General features: G+C 38.8%; 1 protein-coding gene across 4 annotated transcripts in view; it reads left to right on the plus strand.

Annotated features, from left to right (window-relative positions):
• Positions 1 to 23,609, plus strand: part of LOC131154350 (RNA-dependent RNA polymerase 1-like) — a 64,309-nt gene that overhangs the window by 39,198 nt on the left and 1,502 nt on the right. For all 4 annotated transcript variants that reach the window (XM_058107058.1, XM_058107056.1, XM_058107057.1 and 1 more), the window contains 2 exons: positions 19,251 to 21,151; positions 22,930 to 23,080. In XM_058107058.1, the coding sequence (XP_057963041.1) occupies positions 19,251 to 21,151; positions 22,930 to 23,080 (2,052 nt within the window). The remainder of the gene's footprint in view (positions 1 to 19,250; positions 21,152 to 22,929; positions 23,081 to 23,609) is intronic.

Consider the following 23,609-nt stretch of genomic DNA (forward strand, 5'->3'; position numbering starts at 1 on the left):
GAAAGTAGAAAGTAACGCAAAAAAGTAATTTAAATACAGAATGACTCAAAATTAAAAGAGTTAGGACCATAGGGCTTAGAAGAAGGCCTACGCTACTATTGGCCACACTGGGCAGATGGAGAAGGAGACCGCACTTTGGCAGACTTGTTACAATCTGAGGTTTCCTCTACATGATTGTGATTTTGTTTATGCTGATATGTGCTAGGTTTGTTGATAGGGCACTTGTATTGTAATTTAAGTGTTTTTGCAATGCTTTGTTGTGGTCTACTCTATTTTGTGTTGTCAAAGTGTGGCAATGCTTCAGTGATGTGTGGTATGTAGTGCTATTTAACTGCAACTAATCTTAATGGTGTGTTTTCATTCTGATTATGGTGTGTGCTGATATGGACCTCTATAGGAGAGCTTTGGCGACTGCCTGTAAATGTAAGGTACAAATCCCAGCCACCAAACTGGTTGAGTCCTCAAGTACTTGTGGTGTCTGGAAATTACATGTGTAGTTAACAAAGAAGTGGCCAGCCCGAGTAGATTGATTCATTCATTGCTCCTTCTAAGACTGAGGATTATGAGTGGTATGAAGAGAAGACATTGCTAGTTAGTTTGTAGAATGCAGAATAGCATGTAGCCATGAATTTCTGCAAACACTGTTTTATAGAACAACCACAGTCATACGTGACGTCTTCGTGAAAGCTTCTCACATGATAAAAATGAAACTTCGCGTCTTGTTAATGATGAGAAAGTTTCCCAACCTGACAAAAGGTTAGCTCCATAGGTGAGTATTATACACTTTGAATCGTATATGGGACAAACTCATTATCTATCAAATAGTTAGTGTTTAACATGAGATGGTTTAAGAGGCAGGACCGGAAAAAATCTAGGCCACCAAGTTGTGTTGATCAGTCCTTAGCTTTTCAACTGATCTATGATCAGATTCTTGCCGCTGAATTCTGTACCTTCCATGATTGAAGAACATGCTAGAATCCAAATATCACCGAAGGATTTTTTCTCACGTTCTTCTTGTGATTGATAGTTCAGCCATGGTAGCATTGTATTTGACTACGGAACGGAGGTTGGAGGATGATGAGAGGTTTGAAGAGAGGTTTGGATGGCAGCAGGTTGTAAAATCAATTGACATACTTATTAAAATGATCCTGATCCTACTAACATCATAATTGGTAGGACGTAATAATAGGATCGGTAGTAGGACTTAGTAGGATTGAGGATTCATAAGATTCTACATTCTTTCATGTTTAAATAAAAATATCTTTACTAAAGTATTTTGTATAGGCTGGTGGGCGTTGATGACAAATAGGTGTAGGATTAAAAGGAAAAATTGAATAAAGACTGAGATTTTCAGAATAGTTGTTTTTGGCAACCTTCTTTGACTCAAGCATTACTAAATCCGTAAAATAACAACAGATGACTACGTAGTTTCTGTTCTGCAAGTAAGACAATTTCTGGGCACAACAGCAACTCCTCAAATCTATTACTATTTTGGCCACTGTTTCAGAAAGCGTTACAGCAACTTTTTTTGCTAGTCCTTTAGTACCGTGGATGGGACTGTAGAACAGCAGGTCCAAATCCTCAAAAACCCTAGCCTCCAGCTCATTTGATTTCCCTCAAAGGATGGTGATGAGTGATGAAGGGGGGCAGTCTTCAAAACACAGCATGCTGTGACGATGAGATGATGCAGATTTTCACTCCCCAGAATTGGGTTTTGAGGCTCTCCAATGGATGCTATCAGCCAAACAGAAAGTTCAGCCTGCTCGAGCGGCGACGATGTGTGTAACTGGAGCACAACAGATTTGGAAAGTCCATGAAAACAGAAGGGCCAGAGTGGAAGAGAAAGAGAGGGGGGGGGGGGGGGCGGGAGGCAGATGGCCGAACAGATGGTGAAGGAGAGAAAAGACCCAGAGAGTAAAGCCTGGAAGGAAAGGAACCTGAGCTTGTGAAATTGAGTGGCCCTGTAGGACCTGGAACCCATGTCCTAAAAATTCTGCAAATTAGCTGGGCTGAAGATGGAGGCCCAGAAATAAAGAGTCGCAGTTTTCATTTGGGGTCTGGCGATTCTTGGACGATATTTTATGAAGGACTCCATGCAATCATTCACCTTCTTTGCAAAACCTCTCATCTGCGATTGCAAACCGAGAGCTGGATGCAGCCACCAAAGTGACGGCAAAGCTCAATCAAGACTGGAAGAGGCTTTGGGTGAAGCTCCTTTGGGGTCATAATTGGGATTCGAATAGTATGACTCGGTTGTTACCTTGACCAAGTCTTGGAGTGGCTGGGGAGCTAGGATCACTACGATCCTTATCATGGCGGTGGTGGATGATGTGTGGATTGTCACCATCCTTTGAGTTTGAGGCCTTCTGGATGGTGATGACCCTCTGCACTTGTGTGGATTTCTGTTACGGTCAAGAAACTTGTGAACTTGTTCTCTGTGAGTGGAGCACAACATGGTTTTAAAATAACGGCCACGGAACGCCATAAACGTGTTACGAACGATTTTTTAGGTTATGATATCTGTTTCCACACCGTGAATCGATGGGAAGAAAAATCATGCCGGAGCGCCGTTATGGACCGGCGACCGTTACGTAAAGGCCGCTACGGCATTATGTTTAGGTAAATGCTTACAGGACTGTTATACCAAAAAATTATTATTTTTTCTTTGTCTTCTCACTATCTTACCTTTTCATCTATCATTCGCAATATGCCAAGTGGCAAGAGGGGGAAAAAAAAATATAATGAGGATGATAATGATACAAATTACTATTCTGTAAATACTCCACAATAGATGCATCAACTAAGATTTGAAAAAGAATACTAACTGTAGGAATATATTTTATTGTGATAAATAGTAATGTATATTATGGTACTATATTTTTCAACCAACCTTCTTTCTTTCATAGCGATTTATATTTGATTATTATATAGGTCTTATGTGTCATAAAGATTAATGGAAGTGTATTATTGTATTTTGTTTTATAAATTAATTAGCCACATAAGAATTATCAAATATAAGAACAATGAGAAGTATAAATACACACACACAATGGTGGTTTAAAACAGGTTGGTGTAAACTGTTCCGTACCAAAAATAACTTAGTTACTCGAAACTAAGGATCCAAAAATTACAATAAAGTCTTCTAAGAAGGGCGTAAAAGCTTAAAAATGCAAGTACGCTATATGCAACAAGCGTTGTGTCTGTTTCAAAAAAATTCACGGCCATACACCCGCTTCGGTAATTTAACATCCGCTACCCCTGCGTCCCATTAACCCTATTGTGACATTACGCTAATCCGCTACCACGATTTATTTAAAACCTGAGCAACAGTGGGTATCTTTCAACCTAAGCGGAGCTAGCAAGAGGGGGAAAGGGCTTGGTGTTGAAGGAGATCCATAAAGTCGTCCAAAGCGCCAGGAGCCACTCAATTTCCCCCACCATGAGGAAGATGGAGATCTTCTACTCTTTTGTTCTCCATGAGTTGTGAAGGTTAAGTTTCTCGTCATTGAGCATGAGATAGAAAGATTCTCAAGATGAAAATGGCTATTCTGCCATCTTTGTAATTAATGGAGTAGCTCTATTATTACCAAAATAAAAAAAGAACTCCATAGGATCAATTGAAACCACCAATTTTTGTCCAAAGCTGATTTGGATGGTTATAAAGAGTGTTCTATAAACCAGTTTGGAAACAAAATTTATGTATAAGAATTTCAAAACCTTTGCTTGAAAGGTTAGATCAATAAATTGCGAAAGCAACAAGATGCCCAATTTCTAGGAAATTGGATAAAATGGGAGAAAAAATCAATTTGCAGGATTGAAATTTCAAGCTAAGTTCTAAATAGTGATGAGTGAATTTCAAGAAAAGTGCTCGATTTCATGAGAGTGAGTTTTGGAGTTTTTATAAAAATAAGAAAAAGGAAGGTTTAGGTTTGCGGCACTGTGTTGTGTTTGCTAGTTTTTGGATTTTTGTGGAAAGAGAAGAATGATGGATTTTTAAGAGGGTTCCCTGAACTGGAACCATGTGTAGGTAAGCATTGGATCCAACCAGAAAGCGTAAGTTGTTAAGTGGAGCCCAACAGGAGCCCTAATGTACAAAACACGAAACTATTAGATTGTAGGCCTACACATGTATGCATATGGGAGAGACAACTTGATAAATAACCATGGATGGTTTTGGTGTTAATGGTGATTTCCCCCCCTTTCTGTTAATTGTTCATCATCTTCTGGTTTCTAAGCCTAATGATGGAGGACCAACCATACCCTAGGGGCCCATTTGGCACCCCGATTTTAGGCTGTTAGGTTTAGGAAAGATGGTAGGGAGGAACTATGATTTTTAGAAGACTAATTTAGGGTATGTGAGTTATGTGTTTAGTGGGGACCTTTTCTGTAAAATATGTGTTAGTTGTAGAGTGGTTAAGTGGTGGACATGTAGGGATGTACCAGTTAGTTTGAACCGATGCAGTTTACCTCTGTCTATGTATCTGTCTCTCTCGGCTCTCCCCCCCCCCCCCCCCCCACCCCCCCCACACATGTTTTCTTCTCTTCTTCTTCTTCTTTTCCTCCTCCTATATATTCTCTTTTCCTGTTCTTTCTTCGATCTCTTTCTAATTTTGTTCTCACTCCGCTGTTCCTTTGCTTTCTTGTTTTCTCTCGGTTCTGTATTCCTGTCTGCTGTTTTTCTTCTTTCTCCTTCTTCGCCCTCTCTTCTCCTTATTCCTTCTCTTGTCTTCTCTAATTCTGTATCTTACCCCTGTTTTTATCCTTCCATTCGTTCTCTCTTTGTTCTGGATTCCTAGGTGTTGCTGCCTTCTCTCTGTTTCTCTGTTCTGTATCTATCTTTCACAACATCCCATTACCATAACAATCAAAACACCCCCGGGGAAAAAAAAAAAAAAACTCCTCCCCTACGTTATTGTCGCCATATGACAGGGGAGTGGTATGCATCTGCCACCGGAAACTACCCCAGCCCAGCGCCCTTCTAAATCCTTATCCTGCATTTGTTTTTGCTACACCTCACACCACTGGAATCCTTACCCATGATCTACCACCAGCCGGAGGAACCATCACTGGAGATTCCATCATGGCAGCTATGCACTCATGCGGCCAGCCCCGCAGGTGACGAAAGATGTAGAAAGAGGTTGGGTTCCCCTGTTTTGGCCTAGATCATGGATATTGCTTCATGCTTGAGAATTGAACTTTTATGAGATTTAAAATATTTTTGAGGAAAAACTTGAGTCTATCACGTTTGTTTGACATTCATAAGATAAATACAGCCTAATATTGGGCGCTGAGCAAAGGTTAGGAATTTTGAAGCATCATCAACATTAAGATTCAATTCCAGCTTACTGTTGACGACTGTTTCCGGAGAATATGGAGTAGGGACTTGAGAAATTGTTGGACTAACATTGGAATTCAATGGTGAACTCAATTTGTGCTCCAAATCTTTGGCAAGGTGAATGAACTCTCACATTTTCTTAACTATTGTTTGTATATGACTAGGGAAAATTCGTAGTTGCATAATTCCAAGTTTTGTATTACCCTTTAAAAAAATCTGCCCTTTGTTCTGTAAATTGCCCTAGCTAACTCATCATTGCATCATTGTTCATACCCTTACCTAGTCATTCCCATGTTGCCATGTTATGTGAGACCATATGCATTCATATGCATTATGTTCTGTAGCTTCATGCTTGTGCATTGTAGTAATTTTAGAATTCATATCATTCATAGTCAAGTTTAGTCCTCCTGATACAGCATAGTGCATTAACCATGGTCACCAACAAATTCATTGACCTTGATTCCACTAAACTTGCACCAAATGACACCTAGTCCTTGTCTGTCCGGTTAAACACTCGTCATGAGTTTGTGGACCAAAAGTTTCAGCACCTCACACAATAGTTTGACCAAGTCTTTAAGATGTTAGGTGAACGCCTTGTTGTGGAAGACATAGAGCCATCAATTAGGCACCCTAACGAATCCCCATATTTAATAGGGTCAGCCTAGGGTATCCTTCCTACTCTTGGGGTTCCTCTAGTACCTAACAATATGAGTCCGGCTCCAAAATAGAACGGTAGGCCAATTCAGCCCCTGCAGCCTCAGGTTAATCTAGTGTCTAGGTTTGAGGAAGGTAACCTTGAGGAGTTTTTAATGGTGTAGAATACTAACCTAGCCTTAGGTATGCTCCACATTCCCCTAGGCAGGGTTGGGAAGACTATGGAGATGTTACAAAAAAGGTCAAGGTGGATGTGCGTGCTTATAAGAAGCTTAACCCGAGCTCCTTTTTAGACTGGTTATCAGAGATGGACGATTTCTTTAATTGGTATAATATACGGGGTGAGGATAAAGTTTGTTTTGCCAAGATGAAACTTGTAGGACTGGCAAAGAAGTATTGGCAAACTGTACAACAAACCTTGGAACGATTGTGTGAGCCTTCTTTTACCCTATGGGAAGTGATGAGACAACAATTGAAAGAAAAGTACATCCTTCCTTCCTTTAAGAGCTAGTTGTTCATTGAGCTCTTGAACCATAAATAAACCACTACCGTAGCTAGCTACATTGATCAATTTGAGGAACTGATACTTAGTAGTGATGTTGTTGAGCTTACACATCGCATTGTAGTCTATAGCTAGGTTTGTGAATGGTGTTAAGGAGGATGTTAATCAATTGGTTGAGTTTTTCTCTCCAAAGTATTTAGCGATAGCCTATCAAAAAGTGCTTGCCATCGAAAGGTATCTCAAGAGCTCTCGTAGGTCTTCATATCAGGTGAATGAGTTACATGAGTCCAAATCCTTTCCTCACCCTAGACCTACTATCCCTCAATCTAACCCCAGAGAAAGTTTTGCGAAGCAACTAGAGCCCCATCATGTTGTTCTCTCTAGTGGACCCAATGATCTTCAAGCTAGTAGGTCATTTGTGCAATGTCATTGTTGCCATGCTAGAGGTCATATTGCTGCCCGTTATCCCTAACGAGCTTTAGCTTTAAAGCGTGAGATTGATGATTTGCTCGATAATGAGGATCAAGTTGTAGATGATGTTGAGTATTCGAGAGATGAGGGTGAGCTTGTTAGTGTGGTTAGGCGTGTCTTATCCATTACCATGGATAGTGAGAAGTGGAAATGGACCACCATTTTTTTTTCCCACATTTTCATTCATTGTGGAGATGGGACATGTAAGCTTGCTATTGATGTGGGTAGTAGCATGAATGCGATCTCCAATGATGCTCTAGGAAGATTAAACATTAAAGGAGAGACACACCCTTAGCCTTTCAAGGCGAACAACATCAAACAAGACAAATCTACCTGTTACCGAGAGGTGTCTTGCACCCATCAAAATGGGAGACTATAGATGTACTCTTGATGGATGTTGTCCATGTCCTGTTAGGGTGACAGTGCTTATTTGATCCTGATGTAACCAATCATGGTAGGGAAAACTCTTATGTGTTTAGGCACAAAGATAAGAACATCATTTTGATGCCTATCAAGCTTGACCCCAAAGATCCTAAGTTAAGGAACAAGATAGTCCGTCAAGCCCCAATTCAAAGAAATATTCACCTGCTTGATCGTAAGACTTTTGAATGAGAAAGCTTAGAAAACAGGTGCATTTTAGCAATCATCACTCGAGAGATTCCTTCTGAGTATCAAGAGTCTTCATGTGAGTGCCCATCCGAGGTAGGAGAGTTGCTAGTTAAGTTCTTTGATGTTGTGCCTAGTGAGTTACCTAATGAGCTACCACCTATGCGAGACATTTAGCATGCCATAGATCTCATTATAGGTTCACAGTTACCTAACTTGCCACATTATAGGATGAACCCTAAAGAGTGTGTTGAATTGAAGAAGTAGGTAGGAGGACTCCTTGACAAGGGCTTTGTGAGACATAGCCTTAAACCACATGTTGTACCAACTTGCCTAACTCCAAAAAAAGGATGGATCTTGGAGGATGTGTGTGGATTTTAGAGCCATCACCAAAATCACCATCAAGTATAGGTTCCCTATCCCTAGACTCGAGGACATGCTTGAAATGCTAGCTAAGTCTAGTTGGTCCTCCAAGATTGACCTGCGTAGTGGGTATCACCAAATTAGAATTACATCAGGAGATGAGTGGAAAACGGCCTTTAAGACCCAAAATGGTTTATTTGAGTGGTTGGTCATGCCATTTAGATTTTCTAATGCGCATAACACTTTTATGATGGTTATGATGCATATTCTACAATCGTTCATAGGAAAATTCCTAGTGGTCTACTTTGATGATATACTGGTCTACAATGAATCTAGGGTGGAGCACTTGATACATCTTCATGAGGTCTTTGCCACCTTGAGGGAAGAAAAGTTGTTTACTAACCTCAAGAAGTGCAACCTCCTACAGTCTAGTGTTCTCTTTCTTGGTTTTGTGATTTTTGTGCGGGGAATAGCCACTGATCCAAAAAAGGTTAGAGCCATTAGAGAGTGGCTTGAGCCTAGGACTATTACTAAGGTTCGCAGTTTTCATGGCGTCGCTACTTTCTTAAGCGATTCATAGGGCATTTTGGCACCATCTCCTATTGTTGAATTTTAGGTTCTACATTTTTGGTCTTACTATCTTACCCTTCCATAGGGTTTGCTATCATTATATAGAAGAAGTTTACATAGTTAGTGCCATTTTTTCAGGCAGATTTTTAGCACCTAAATGTTGCCAGAATTTCTGGAACATGCAGCCAGAATTTCAGGCACATGTTCAGTGCCAGCATGCTGCCTGATTTGCAGCATTATTTACAGCTGCTTTGAATATAAACTAAACTAAGCTATTACATCATAAAATACAAAACATGTTTTCCCAGTGAATAGGTATTTTCCATTCCCAGCTTGGATACTATACTCTGAGACACTGAACTACTTAACCCCTGCCTGGATATTTTTGCAATTTGTTGGGATCAAATGATCTCCTCCGATTGTGTTGTAGTGGTTGTCTCTGCAACCTCCTACATTCTTCACGAACAATGATCTCTTGGCAATTAAGGCCGATCACTCGAAACCGCCAGCAATGAAGGCTGGTAAGAAATAAATTTCAGCAATGAAGGCTGATCACAAACAATGATCCCATGGCAATTAAGGCCTGATCATTTGAAACCAACAGCAATGAAGGTTGGTCAACCACCAGCAATGAAGGCTGGTAAGAAATAAATTTCAACAATGAAGGCTGATCACAAACAATGATCCCATGGCAATTGAGGCCTGATCATTCGAAACCAGCTGCAATGAAGGCTGGTAACGGTAGAAATAAGAACAGAAACTGCTCCAATAAATTTCAGCAATGAAGGCTGATCACAAACAATGATCCCATGGCAGTTAAGGCCTGATCATTTGAAACCACTAGCAATGAAGGCTGGTCAACCACCAGCAATGAAGAGGTAGATCATTATTCAGTAAATTGTGAGAGTATTTTTTCTGCGGTTCTTTAAAGAATTATACAAACTTATCGGGATTTACTGTGGCGTTCACTAACGACTTATCAAACGGTTTTTTCCATCACCGTTTGTGGCATCTTCCTTATACCGAGGTTCTTGTTTCGCAATAAACAACGGGTTGAGGTCATATATACCAAGGTTCTTGTTTGTCGTAAACAACGGGTCAAGGTCTATCATTTAATTTTGAACATAGAATGATCTTGGGTTCCTTTCTATTGTTGGATCTCATTATTTTGGTGGTTTCACATCATTTGGTATCAGAGCAGAAGTTCTAGTTTAGGCGTGCCTATCTCTTAGAAACCTTTCTTTTGTTTCTTTATTCTGTGTTCTTGTAGTTTCCAAATTCGGTTCACATACCCTAGTTTCGCCGAATTTCCTTTACCCCTTTCCGCTTGTATTTTGTTTGTTCTAGTTTATTTCGAAATCTTATTCTGTTATTATCAAAAGCTAGTTGCTGATCATAAAAAAAAAAAAGAAAAAAAAAAAGAAAAAAAAAAAAAAGAAAAAAGAAAAAGAAAAAAAAGACAATCAACCCTTTAATTGGATGATCACATGCCTAAAATAGAAAAGGAAAATGGGGAGCTTTAAATGGCTGATAACACAGCCATTCACGCCCATATAAGTCAAACAAATAAAAGGAAAATAAATGGCATTCAAGCCTTACAATCATACTCAAAAAGGGGTATTCTTAAGCATGCCAATTTAAGCTTAGCCTTGGCCAGATTCTTCTAGAACTTGAATCATGTTGATAAATCTTTGTTGCTCATGTGGGTCATGTTCAATGGGCCTCCACGAATTTGCTTGAGTCCATGCCTCTTGAATTAGTCCGTTGAGTATAGCTTTAAACTTCCTTGCTTGTGCTCTTGTAACCAACCCAATTGGGACTTGAACTAGTTCCTTTAAAGTTGTGCTATGGTTTGCATCATATGGGTGTTTTCATTCATTTTGGGTTCCAATATGCGCGAAAATCACCTCAGCCCAAAATCAAATATATATATTATTTTTCGTGGAAGTTGTTGTTTTGTGCTTTCGAAAATCTAATTAGCCGTATTCCTTGTATTTTTGCTTTTAAAATATGAAATTCCTTGATGAGTTCTTGGTGAACTGTTGCTGAAAATTTTGAAGTATTGTTTAGTTTCAAAAGAACTGGAAGAGAATTATCGAGTGGAAAAAGGCAAGAGTGGTGAGAACATTAGAGGGTTAAAAGCCACGTATTTTTTTTGAGTGAAACACGAGTGTAGAGTGATTCACATTCTTGAGTGTAAACAAATAAGGGAGAGAATTGTGAAGTTTTTTTTTTTTCTTTCTAACTTTGCTCTACAGCAATCATGCCTCACAATGGTGCTAAGAGTGTTGCTGAAGATGCTACAGAACTGGCTGATCCGAAAGTGTTTATGGAGGCCATGATGAGTGAGATGAGGTGCGTGATGAAGTTGGAACTGGAGCAGGTTCACAAACGAATAGATCAGATGGAGAATACACGTGAGAAGCAGCCACAAAATGGCCCTAATGTGCGTAGAAGGGAAAGAGTTCAACCGAGGGAAGTGAGGGTTGAAGATGAAGAGCCTTACGGAGCTGGTTTTGATGAAGAAGATGATCGGGATTCTGTTGTTAGTAATAGGAGACATGGAGGGCGGTTTAGAGAAGCTAGGAATCGGGAAGATAACAACTTGGGTAGTATTAATATGAAGATTCTGTCATTTCAAGGTAGATCTGACCCTGAAGCATACCTTGAGTGGGAGAAGAAAATGGATTGCGTATTTGACTGCCACAACTATTCTGAAACAAAGAAGGTAAAATTAGCTGTGATTGAATTTTCTGACTATGCTATTACTTGGTGGGATCAGCTTGTTATAAACAGGAGGCGGAATAGAGAACGACCAATAGAGACATGGGAGGAGATGAAAACAGTGATGAGAAAGCGGTTTGTTCCAAGTTACTACTACCGAGAGTTGTACAAAAAGCTACAAGGTCTTAGACAGGGAAGCCGGAGTGTAGAGGATTACTACAAGGAGATGGGGATTGCTATGATCCGGGCTAATGTAGAGGTGGATTGAGATGCTACAATGGCTAGGTTTTTTTTTGAATTAAACTGGGAAATCCAAGATAAGGTAAAGATGCAGCATTATGTGGAGTTGGAAGATATGGTGCACATGGCCATCAAAGTGGAGCAACAACTCAAGAAGGGGGGTGGATCACGTGCAGCCCGTTACTCCAGTTTTACCTCTTGGAATCTGAGTTATACCAAGCAGATGGACAAGTCATAAACGTCCAAATCCGAGCCCAAGTACGCGAACACCCGCCATGTTCCTCAAGGTAAAACCGACACTTCTACCTCTAGGAATTGTGACATTAAATGTTTTAAATGTCAAGGCAGGGGACACATAGCAAGTCAATGTCGAAACAAGCAGGTCATGGTGTTGCAAGACAATGGTGAAATTGTGACCGACAATGAAGATTTCGACACCGACGACATGCCACCATTGGAGGACGTTTTCGAGGAGGAATATATAGCCCCTGATGCATTGATATTGGTGGCGAGGAGAGCATTGAGTTTGCAAGCAAAAGGAGTTGATGAAGTGTAGTGGGAGAACATCTTTCACACTAGGTGCTACGTCAAAGACAAAGTATGTAGTGTGATTATTGATGGTGGTAGTTGTACTAATGTTGCAAGCACAATTATGGTGGAAAAATTGGGACTACCCGTGATGAAGCACCCTAGACCGAACAAGTTGCAATGATTAAATGATAGTGGTGAGATAAGGGTGAACAAGCATTTGTTAGTTGCATTTTGAATCGGTAAATACGAAGATGAAGTGTTGTGTGATGTAGTACCGATGCAAGCGGGACACTTATTGCTAGGGCATCCATGGTAGTTTGTTAGGCATATGAAGCATGATGACTTTACTAACAAATACTCCTTTGTACTTAATCAACGATCAATCACTCTTGTACCATTGACACTGCAGCAAGTATATGAGGATCAATTGAGATTGCAAAAAGAGAGTGATCAAAAGAAAGAGAGTGAACAAAAAGAAAAAGAGTGAAAATCAGAGAGAGGCTGAGAAAAATGAGTGAGAAAAAGAAAATCAAAATTCGGCCATTGAGAGAAAATCAGAGAGAAAACAATAGAATTTCTATGCAAAAGTGAGTGAAATTAAGCGAGCAATGTTTTCAAATCAGCCGATGATTGTACTTTTTTATAAAGAGGCATGTCTAAACACTAACGAACTTGACCTAGCTTTGCCTAGTTCTGTTGTTTCTCTTTTGTAGGAGTATGAGGATGTCTTTCTTGAGGAAACACCACATGGGTTACCTCCAATTCGAGGGATTGAACATCAAATTGATTTTGTGCCCGGTGCGACAATTCCAAACCGACCAGCTTATAGGAGCATTCCCGAGGAGACAAAGGTGCTTCAACGGCAGGTAAGTGAGTTGTTGGAGAAAGGGCACGTGAGGGAGAGCACGAGTCCATGCGCCGTTCTTGTTTTACTTGTACCTAAGAATGATGGGACGTGGAGAATGTGCGTTGATTGCCGGGCCTTCAACAACATAACGGTAAAGTATCGTCATCTTGCTCCTCGCTTAGATGATATGTTAGACAAGCTACATGGTTCTTGTGTATTTTCTAAGATTGATTTAAAGAGTGGTTATCATCATATTAGAATAAAAGAAGGAGATGAATGGAAAACAACCTTTAAAACAAAGAATGGTTTGTATGAATGGTTAGTCATGCCTTTTGGATTGACTAATGCTCCGAGCACCTTTATGAGACTTATGAATCATGTTTTGCATGCATTTATAGGCAGATTTTTTGTTGTCTACTTTGATGATATACTCATTTATAGCAAAAACGTGGACAATCGTGTAGTACATTTGAAATTTGTTTTAGATGTGCTTGGGAAAGAAAAGTTGTTTGCTAATCTGAAGAAGTGTACTTTTTACACCGATGAGCTTGTATTTCTGGGATTTGTTGTTAGTGCACAAGGTATACAGGTTGATGAAGAGAAGGTATGTGCAATCCAAGAGTGGCCGAGTCCCACAAGTGTAGGTAATGTTCGTAGTTTTCATGGACTTGCTAGTTTTTACCGGTGGTTCGTGAAGGACTTTAGTAGCATAGCCGCACCACTTACCAAAGTGATCAAGAAGAATGTTGGATTTAGATGGGGAGAAGAACAAGAGAAGGCGTTCCAATTAATCAAAGAGAAACTGACCGACGCCCCTTTATTGTCTTTACCTAACTTTTCGAAAACATTTGAGATTGAATGTGATGCTTCAGGTATTGGCATAGGCACAGTTCTTATGCAGGAAGGACGACCAATTGCTTACTTCAGCGAGAAACTAAGCGGGACAACCTTAAACTACCCAACTTATGATAAGGAGTTGTATGCATTGGTTTGAGCTTTAGAGACGAGGCAACACTACCTATGGCCTAAGGAATTTGTGATTCACACCGATCATGAGTCCTTGAAACACTTGAAGGGCCAACACAAGCTAAACAAAAGGCATGCGCATTGGGTGGAGTTCATTGAGGCGTTTCCATATGTCTTCCTGTATAAGCAAGGTAAGGAGAATGTGGTCACTGATGCCCTTTCTCGTAGGTATGCTTTACTCTCCACACTTGATGCAAAATTGCTTGGTTTTGAGCACATTAAAAATTTATACGTTGATGACTACGAATTTTGTGAGGAATACAGGACTTGTGAGAAAACCACTTGTGGTGAGTTCTTTAGGCTTGATGGATTCCTGTTTCAAGAGAATAAGTTATGCGTACCTAATTGTTCCTTGAGGGAGTTGTTAGCGCAGGAATCTCATGGTGGGGGATTAATGGGGCATTTTGGAGTTGAAAAGACTTTAGCTGTTTTGCAGGAACACTTCTATTGGCCTCACATGAAAAGAGATGTTGAGAGAATTTGTGGTAGATGTGTCACATGTAGGCAAGCTAAATCCAGAGTGAGGTCCAACGGTTTGTATACACCTTTACCAATTCCTAGTGAGCCTTGGATTGACATCTCAATGGACTTTGTGTTAGGATTGTCTAGGACTAAACTTGGGAGAAATTCAATTTTTGTGGTTGTGGATAGATTTTCTAAGATGGCACACTTTATTCCATGTCACAAAACGGATGATGCCTCACATGTTGTTGATTTGTTTTTTAGAGAGATTGTGAGATTACATGGCATGCCTAGAACAATTGTTTCGGATAGAGATACTAAGTCCTTGAGCTATTTTTGGAATACTTTGTGGTGTAAGCTAGGTACTAAGCTATTGTTTTCTACTACTTGTCATCCACAAACTGATGGTCAAACTGAAGTAGTAAATAGGACCTTGTCTACTTTATTGAGGGCAATCATTAAAAAGAACATCAAAACATGGGAAGAATGTTTACCACGTGTTGAGTTTGCTTATAACAAATTTGTTCATTCTGCTACTAAATTTTCACCATTTGAAAATGTGTATGGATTTAATCCTTTAACTCCATTGGAATTATCTCCTTTGCCTTTGATTGAGCATTTTAATTTAGATGGCAAAAAGAAAGCTGACTTTGTCAAGCAGATTCATGAGAAAACACGACTCAACATTGAGTGAAGAACGAAGCAGTATGCAAAACAAGCCAACAAGGTGCGTCACAAGTTGCTTTTTGAACTCGGAGATTGGGTTTGGCTGCATATGAGAAAAGAGAGATTTCCGGCGCAAAGACGTTCCAAATTGCTTCCAAGAGGAGATGGACCTTTCTAAGTCCTAGAGCGCATCAATGACAACGCTTACAAGCTAGATTTACCTGGTGAGTACAATTTAAGTGCTACTTTTAATGTTATTGATCTGAGTCATTTTGATGTAGGTGATGATTTGAGGGCAAATCCTTTTCAAGAGGAGGGAAATGATGCAAATCATAACACAACTTCAAAGGAACTAGTTCAAGTCCCAATTGGGCCGGTCACGAGAGCACGAGCAAGGAAGTTTAAAGTTGTACTCAATGGATTGATTCAAAAGGCATGGATTCAAGCAAATTCGTGGAGGCCATTGAGCATGACCCACGTGAGCAACAAAGATTCATCAACATGATTCAAGTTCTAGAAGAATCAGGTCAAGGCTAAGCTTAAATTGGCATGTTTAAGAATACCCCTTTTTGGGTCTGATTGTAAGGCTTGCATGCCATTTATTTTCCTTTTATTTGTTTTGACTTTTATGGGCGTGTATGGCTGATAACACAGCCATTTAAAGCTCCCCACTTTTCTTTTCTATTTTAGGCATGTGATTAGCCAATTAAAGGGCTGATTGTCTTTTTTATTTTAGGCAAGTAAGAGTTATTTCTTTACCAAATTTTAGCCTTAATTAGGTAACTATTTTAGGAACTTTCCTTGTAATGGTCAGCCTTTTAAATAGGCGTCTAAACAATGAAAAGAGGCAGATCATTATTTAGTAAATTGTGAGAGTATTTTCTCTGCGGTTCTTTGAAGAACTATACGAACTTATTGGGATTTCCCGTGGCGTTCACCAACGACTTATCAAATGGTTTTTTCCATCACCATTTGTGGCGTCTTCCTTATTCCGAGGTTCTTGTTTCGCAATAAACAACGGGTTGAAGTCATATATATCAAGGTTCTTGTTTGTCGTAAACAACGGGTCGAGGTCTATCATTCAATTCCGAACGTAGAATGATCTTGGGTTCTTTTTCGTTGTTGCATCTCGTTATTTTGGCGGATTCGCATCAATAGGGTAGCTGCTGCTGTTGCTGTTGGAGCTGCTGCAGATAATATTGTTGTTGTTGCAACTGCAGCATTTGCTGCTGTGACTGCTCCTGTTGCTCGTAGGGCTACCTTTGAAATTTCAGGATCTTGGCCGAGAGTCATGAGAATGGATCCTGTGTTTGCCCCGATAACAGCAAGGGGTATGCTTACAAGCAAAAGAACAAACATGGCTTCTGCATGTGAACTCCGACCATGTGGTACTGCTTTGCCCCATAGGACTGACCACATAATGTATCCAGTGCACTTGCCATTCTCAGAAACAAGCTGAACCGGTCACAGTTGCAAAAGAAGTGGCCATTGAAGAACCAGAGAGAGCTAATTCACCTGGATGACCAACAAACATCACTGATATCATCTGCAAAAAGCACTGCAGAAGACTAACGGAGACCAGAGGCCCAGCTAGCCATAGTTGTTTCTTCACTTCTTCCAAAATTTCCTCTCTTCTTTCTCTGCTTTTCTCTCCATTGAATCCCAACTCACAATTTCCTTCGGAGTCATGAATCAGAGGTGTGTTGAGGGAAACCTTCTGGTCCCCCCCCCAACCATCTTTAAAGCTGCACTTAATACACTCTTCATGGCAGAGAACCAGTATGGGAGCATCGCACCAACAATCAAACCAATGAAGACCTTTGGGGTCAAGACATCAACTGTCGAAATCTCGGCACAACTCACAAAGGCACCGAACAGCGCCAAAGACACCATTGCAGCAGATCCAATAGAAAATCCCTTTCCTATAGCTGCAGTGGTGTTTCCTGCAGTATCAGGGCATCAGTTCTCTCACAGATACGATGGCTCATGCCCGCCATCTCAGCAATACCTCCAGCATTGTCGCTGATGGGGCCAAAAGCATCAATGGCCAGTCCAGTAGCAATGGTGCTTAGCATTCCAAGAGCTGCCACAGCAATTCCATACATGGCAGCAAAGCTGAAACTAACAAAAATACTGATTGCAATGGCAAAAATAGGACTCATGACAGACTTGTATCCCATGGCAAGTCCAAATATAATATTGGTGGCAGCTCCAGTCCTGCAGGAATCTGCAACCTTGTGTACGGGGCTGTATGCATTGCTGGTGTAATACTCAGTCACGAACCCAATAATAAGTCCAGCTCAAAGACCAACAGCCACACAGAGGAACAGCTGCCAGTTCTTAACAACCTTCTGAGTTCCAAAATTGAAGATTGTGAATGATGGTGGAAGGGCAATCTAGCTAACAATTCCAATTCCCACAGTCATAAGAAGAATGGTGGAAATAATAAGTTGTTTCTTCAATGATGGTTCCATTTCCTTGAAAGCCTTGATTTCAAAGAAATCAGTTGCGAAAAGGGTGGTGAACAAATAAACAAGAATACCCATGGAACCAATAAGCAAAGGATAACACATTGCAGTGAAATCATGATGATTTCCGTAGGATGATATGGAAGCAAAAACAAGGGCTGCGCAAGATGATTTGGCATATGAGCCGAAAAATCAAACCCCATTCCAGCAATATCCCCAACATTGTCACCAACATTGTCAGCAATCACAGCAGGATTTCTTGGGCCGTTTTCTGGAATGTTTATTTCTACATTGCCCACAAGATCAGCTCCAACATCAGCAGCCTTAGTATAGATACCACCAGCAACTCTCCCAAAGAGAGCCATGGAAGAACCACCCAGACCATAACCAGTAATAGTCTCAAAAAAGGCCTTCCCAGTCATCACCATAGTATAGCAATGTAAGGCACCAAGAAACCATTTGCAGCAAGGAAAAAACCCATTACTGCACCAGACTGAAATGCAACAATAAAAGCATTTCCAACACCCTTTCTTGCTTCTAAGGTTGTCCTTGCATTTGCCTATGTAGCAATTTTCATGCCAAGGAAACCAGAAACTACTGAAGTGACAGCACCATGTAGGAAGGACGGAGTACTTAAAACAGCTGTGGCAAGGGACACTAGCATAAAACAGTGCTCTCAGGACTTCAAATAGCCAGAACTTACAACACTTTAGGCCTTCCAAAATCCAAAACTTCAAGAGGCAGCTATGATTGCAGAACTGAGATTACAATATCCTAGGAGGAATAACTTGATCACAAAGAACAGGGCAGACCACAGAAAAGTACTGCAGGCATTTAATAAACAACCTGGCAGCAGCTACAGGCATTAGGCTGGCAGCAACTGCAGGCATTATGCTGGCAGCAATGCAAATAGAGTATAGCTGATAGCAGCCCGTGGAACAGAGGAACAGCAACAGGCCAACAGCAGCATACCAGAAACAGAGTATAATTGACTTTACATCAGCAAATCACCATGAAAACACACAGCTTCCTACCAAGGATGCTGCACATTCTAAAAATGTGTTGTATTAGTGGTGTAAGTGCTGAACATGCTAGTGGATGTACAGTTATTATTTGAATCAGAATGCAGTTTCCCTCTCTGTCTTCTTCTTCTTCTTCCTTTTTTATCTCTCTTCTAATTCTGTATCTCACCCCTGTTCTGTTCCTTCCCCTTCTCTGTTCTGTATTCCTGCCGCTGCTCTTCCCCTCCTCTCAATTCTATAAATTCTAATACTTGTCCTTCACCACCTAAACATGTAGGTTTTAAATTTATCTTTTTAATTTTTTAATCTTGTATGCACTAATCAGCTAAATACTAATAGGTTTGGAATTCAAAATCCTATTTTCTATGGTTATTGTATCTCTAGGGCTAAAGTTACATTTGTTTTTTTTGTTTTCATTTTATATGGAATTGAAATTTTATCTTATCAGATATAATGGTAGTACTCAAATTGGTGATGGAATTCACTTGTATATTTTTATGTATAGCTGAAGTTTCTATGTCATCCCAAAGTACTACAGGATGCATGTGTTAATTGAATTTTATTAATGGATTTCTTTTCTTAAATTATTTCTGACTTAAAATTTTATATCAATCATGCATATTGAGTCCTTGGCAATTGAAATTTGCTAAGCATATATCTTAAAGTTGAGATGTACTAATGCTCTAACTAGTTTGGTTACATATATGCAACAATTAACGGATTATTGTTTACAATTTTTGTTTTGTTTTGTTTTGATTCTTAGTTACTAGGTGCCCCTCGGATTTATGAAAAAGATGTTTGCCCTGGAAGTGTATTTGAAGATCCTGGTCTCAACTATTTCAGGGATTCTCCTGATGATCAATGGATTAGGACAACTGACTTCACCCCATCTTTTTGTATTGGTCAATCCTCTGCTCTATGTATGGAGATTCCACATTACAGCCAAATTCCTAATTTCAAAGAATACTTTGTTTATTATGAAGAAGATGATGGCCGGTGGTTTGTTTTGGAGAAAGGCTTAACATATTCTGGCAATTCGAATCTTGTCCCCATCCTTCACCCACCTCTTGGAGTTAGCTTACCATATAATATCTTGTTCAGGATTTGTTTATTGGTTCAAAATGGCTGTCTTTCTGGGCCAACACTCAATTATAGTTTTTATCAGTTGGTTGATCCATGTAGAAGAAGCATTGTTTGTATAGAACATGCCTTAGAGAAACTGTACCATTTAAAGGAGTGCTGTTATGAACCTGTGAAGTGGCTCAATGAGCAGTACAGAAAGTACTTGGCATCTAGTCAACCTCCAAAACCGCCTGCCATTTCCTTGGATACTGGTTTGGTATATGTTCGTAGGGTTCACATTACTCCATGTAAAATATATTTCTGTGGTCCAGAGGTCAATGTCTCTAATAGGGTGTTACGCAATTACCCTGATGATATTGATAATTTTCTTCGAGTGTCTTTCGTTGATGAGGAACTGGATAAACTGCATTCAAAAGATTTGTCTCCAAGAGCATCTTCTGGGAATGATAATAAACGTACTGAAATTTATAGAAGGGTGCTTTCCACTCTTAGAAGTGGCATAGCTATTGGTGATAAGAAATTTGAATTTCTTGCCTTTTCATCGAGTCAATTACGAGATAACTCTGCGTGGTTCTTTGCCTCAAGACCTTGGCTTACTGCTGCAGATATAAGGGCGTGGATGGGTGATTTTCATCAGATAAAAAATGTGGCAAAATATGCTGCCCGACTGGGACAATCATTTAGCTCATCTACAGAAACTTTGAATGTTGGTAGGCGTGAAATTGAAATTATTCCTGATGTAGAGGTTGAGGGGGTAAGAACCAAATATGTTTTCTCTGATGGAATTGGAAAGATCTCTGCCGATTTTGCTCACAAAGTGGCTGTAAAATGTGGCTTGAAACAATTTACTCCATCGGCATTTCAGATTCGCTATGGTGGGTACAAAGGTGTTGTGGCTGTTGACCCAACGTCATCAATGAAATTATCATTACGGAAGAGCATGTCCAAGTATGAATCACAGAACAAAAAATTAGATGTTTTGGCATGGAGCAAATATCAAGCATGTTTTCTCAATCGTCAACTGATCACTCTTTTGTCCACTCTCGGGGTTAGGGATCATGTTTTCAAAAAGAAGCAAAGAGAAGCCATAAAACAACTGGACAGTATCTTAAAAGATCCGTTGAAGGCACAGGAGGCACTTGAGTTAATGCCTATAGGAGAGAGCACAAACATTCTCAAAGAAATGCTGATGTGTGGGTATAAGCCTGATGATGAACCATTCCTCTCAATGATGCTGCAAACATTCCGGGCATCCAAATTGCTGGATTTGCGGACTAGAACAAGGATATTTCTTCCAGATGGAAGATCCATGATGGGATGTTTAGATGAAACCAGGACCTTGGACTATGGTCAGGTATTTGTGCACTTTTCTAGCAGTGCACGTTGGGCATGTTATGATGATTCCCCCTTTATGTGCAGCGACAGCAGATCAAATCGGCAGACTCTCATTGTTGAGGGAAAGGTGGTAGTTGCTAAAAACCCCTGTTTGCACCCAGGTGATGTGCGTGTCTTAACGGCTGTTGATGTGCCAGCTTTGCACCACATGGTGGATTGTGTAGTTTTTCCCCAAAAGGGAGTCAGGTACGATACATCACAATACCTTCCAGTCAATTGGTACTTCTGCGGCAGAGTCATGCCATGGTATTATTTGTTGGATGATCCTTTCATATTAAGGATTGGCTTCCCTAACCTTTTTCTCATGCTCACGCCTATCTTAAAGAGAAACATATTGATAAAATTCTTGATGCCATGGAAATAAGCAGTACTAGTCAGTTTAGTCAGTTACAGATGAAATGTCAAATAGTCATTCCTTTGTATTTAATATGGTAAATTAGAAGATAAATATATCGGTTTATTGCATTGCATTGATAAATGGAGTGCAAAAAAAACAAAAAAAAAAAACTGACTTCACTAAAATATGAACTTTCCAATCATTGTGCAAATAAAAAAAAAAGCTAAAAAATATTAAACTGCATATTATGCAATCACATAATTTCACTGTTGACTGCATATTATGTAATCACATAATTTGTATCTTACTTTTAAAAGATACTAACATTTTTCTCTGCAAAATGATTCACACTATTCGTATATTTATTTATGATGCAGATATACATTGCTAGTTAATTTTGTTTCCTTAATTAATTTTTTTGAGTTTAAACATTTAATTAATACAAAATAGATATTTATTAATGTAATTTTATCTAAACTAAACCAGTTTTTTGAATTTTAAAGAATATAAAATTTATTTTGGGTACATTTAGGTCTATAATTTTATGATGAAGGAATTTATAGAAGTTGTATTATTATCCAAGTGATGTTAGACCCTTCACAATAATTTTAAAGACGTTAGAGGAATTTATGTATTTCATTTTGAATATACCTTTATTTAGTATTTATAATACCATTATACTTATTTTATTTTTTTATCAGATGAATTTTTCCGGTTTTAATTTATCCTATTAAAAATAAAAATTATAATTGCAAATTTATCAAGTTTTCTTGAATTTCAGAAATGCTTTGTCTTACTTTTAAAAGATACTACCATTTTTCTCTACAAAATGATATACGCTATTCCTACTTTTATTTATGATGCATATACACACTGCTAGTTAATTTTGTTTCTTAAGTTTCTTTCTTTAGGTTCAGACATTTAATTTATCCAAAATATATTTTTATTAATATAATTTTATCTAATTTTGGTTTAATTTACTTTCTTTTAGTAGTGTTTTGTATTACTTTAAAAATCAAGTATATTTTTCCACAAAATGATTTACCTATATGTACTTTTATTAATTTATAGCATGGGTATAAATATAGGTATGTATATACTGTTATTTTATTTTTTTAAACCAGGTTTGTTCATTCTTTTATGTTCAAACAATAACTTGTAGACATTTTAGATGTAATTTTTATCCAATTTTGTTTGAATTTACTTTTTATATATGGTATAGAAATAAGAATATATGGTCTACAAATTGATTTACATTATTCATAGTTCTATGATATAGTATAGAAGTTTATTTCTTTTGGGAATGTTTTGTCTTACTTTAAAAATATTTGGATACCTTTGCTCACTAAATTGATTTAGAGTGTTCATACTTCTTCATAGCATAGAAATTTACTTCTTTTAATTAATCTTACTTAAGATGGGGATATTTTTGTCCAAAAAATTATTTGCACTATTTGTACATTTATATATAGGATACATAATATCCATTTGCGTAGGATTCTTCCTTGAAATTTACTTCTTTTAATATACATACTAATTTGCGATGGTTGTTGGGCTCTCATCCATTTGTTCAGAAATTTCTATATTTAAACATTGTTTGCTGGTATTAACTGAACTGTAATATCAGACCTCATCCCAATGAATGTTCGGGGAGTGATTTGGATGGAGATATCTACTTTGTTTGCTGGGACCATGAACTAATTCCACCGCGGCAGAGCCAACCTATGGACTACACTCCTGCACCACCTATACACTTGGATCATGATGTGACAATTGAGGTGCTGATCTCTAACATACTGCATAAATTTGGAACTCATTATTTGATGTGCATATTCTTTTTGTTTAACCCTGTTAAAATTTTTGATGCCATTATAAGCAAATGGATACTAATTCCTAGAATTTTCTCTGCTCTAATTTTAACCATCACTTGGAAGGTTCCTTTAATTAAGTGATGAGTCCATATTTAAAAATGGGGAGGGATTGAGGACTCTTGGTCTTAAATGGAAAATTTGAAATTATAGTGTAGAGTTTCATCACAAGGGCATATTTTCCTCGGTTTACTTAGCAATTAGTGACTTTTTAAAGTCCTTCATTGACTCCATGTAGCTTCCGAAAACATATATATCATGTGAAGAAGCTTAGTCCTAGTACCCTCTCCATCTGATTCTTTAGGCAAAAATTAATTCTTATATATATTGTACTTGTAATCTTCATCACTGCTATGTACAATAAATTTAATGGTAATAACTTAGTATGGTCTTAACAACCTACAAGCATAATTTCGGTTGGTTACCCCTCTTTATGAAT

This window comes from Malania oleifera, chromosome 4, assembly GCF_029873635.1.
Source record: "Malania oleifera isolate guangnan ecotype guangnan chromosome 4, ASM2987363v1, whole genome shotgun sequence".
Taxonomy (NCBI): domain Eukaryota; kingdom Viridiplantae; phylum Streptophyta; class Magnoliopsida; order Santalales; family Ximeniaceae; genus Malania; species Malania oleifera.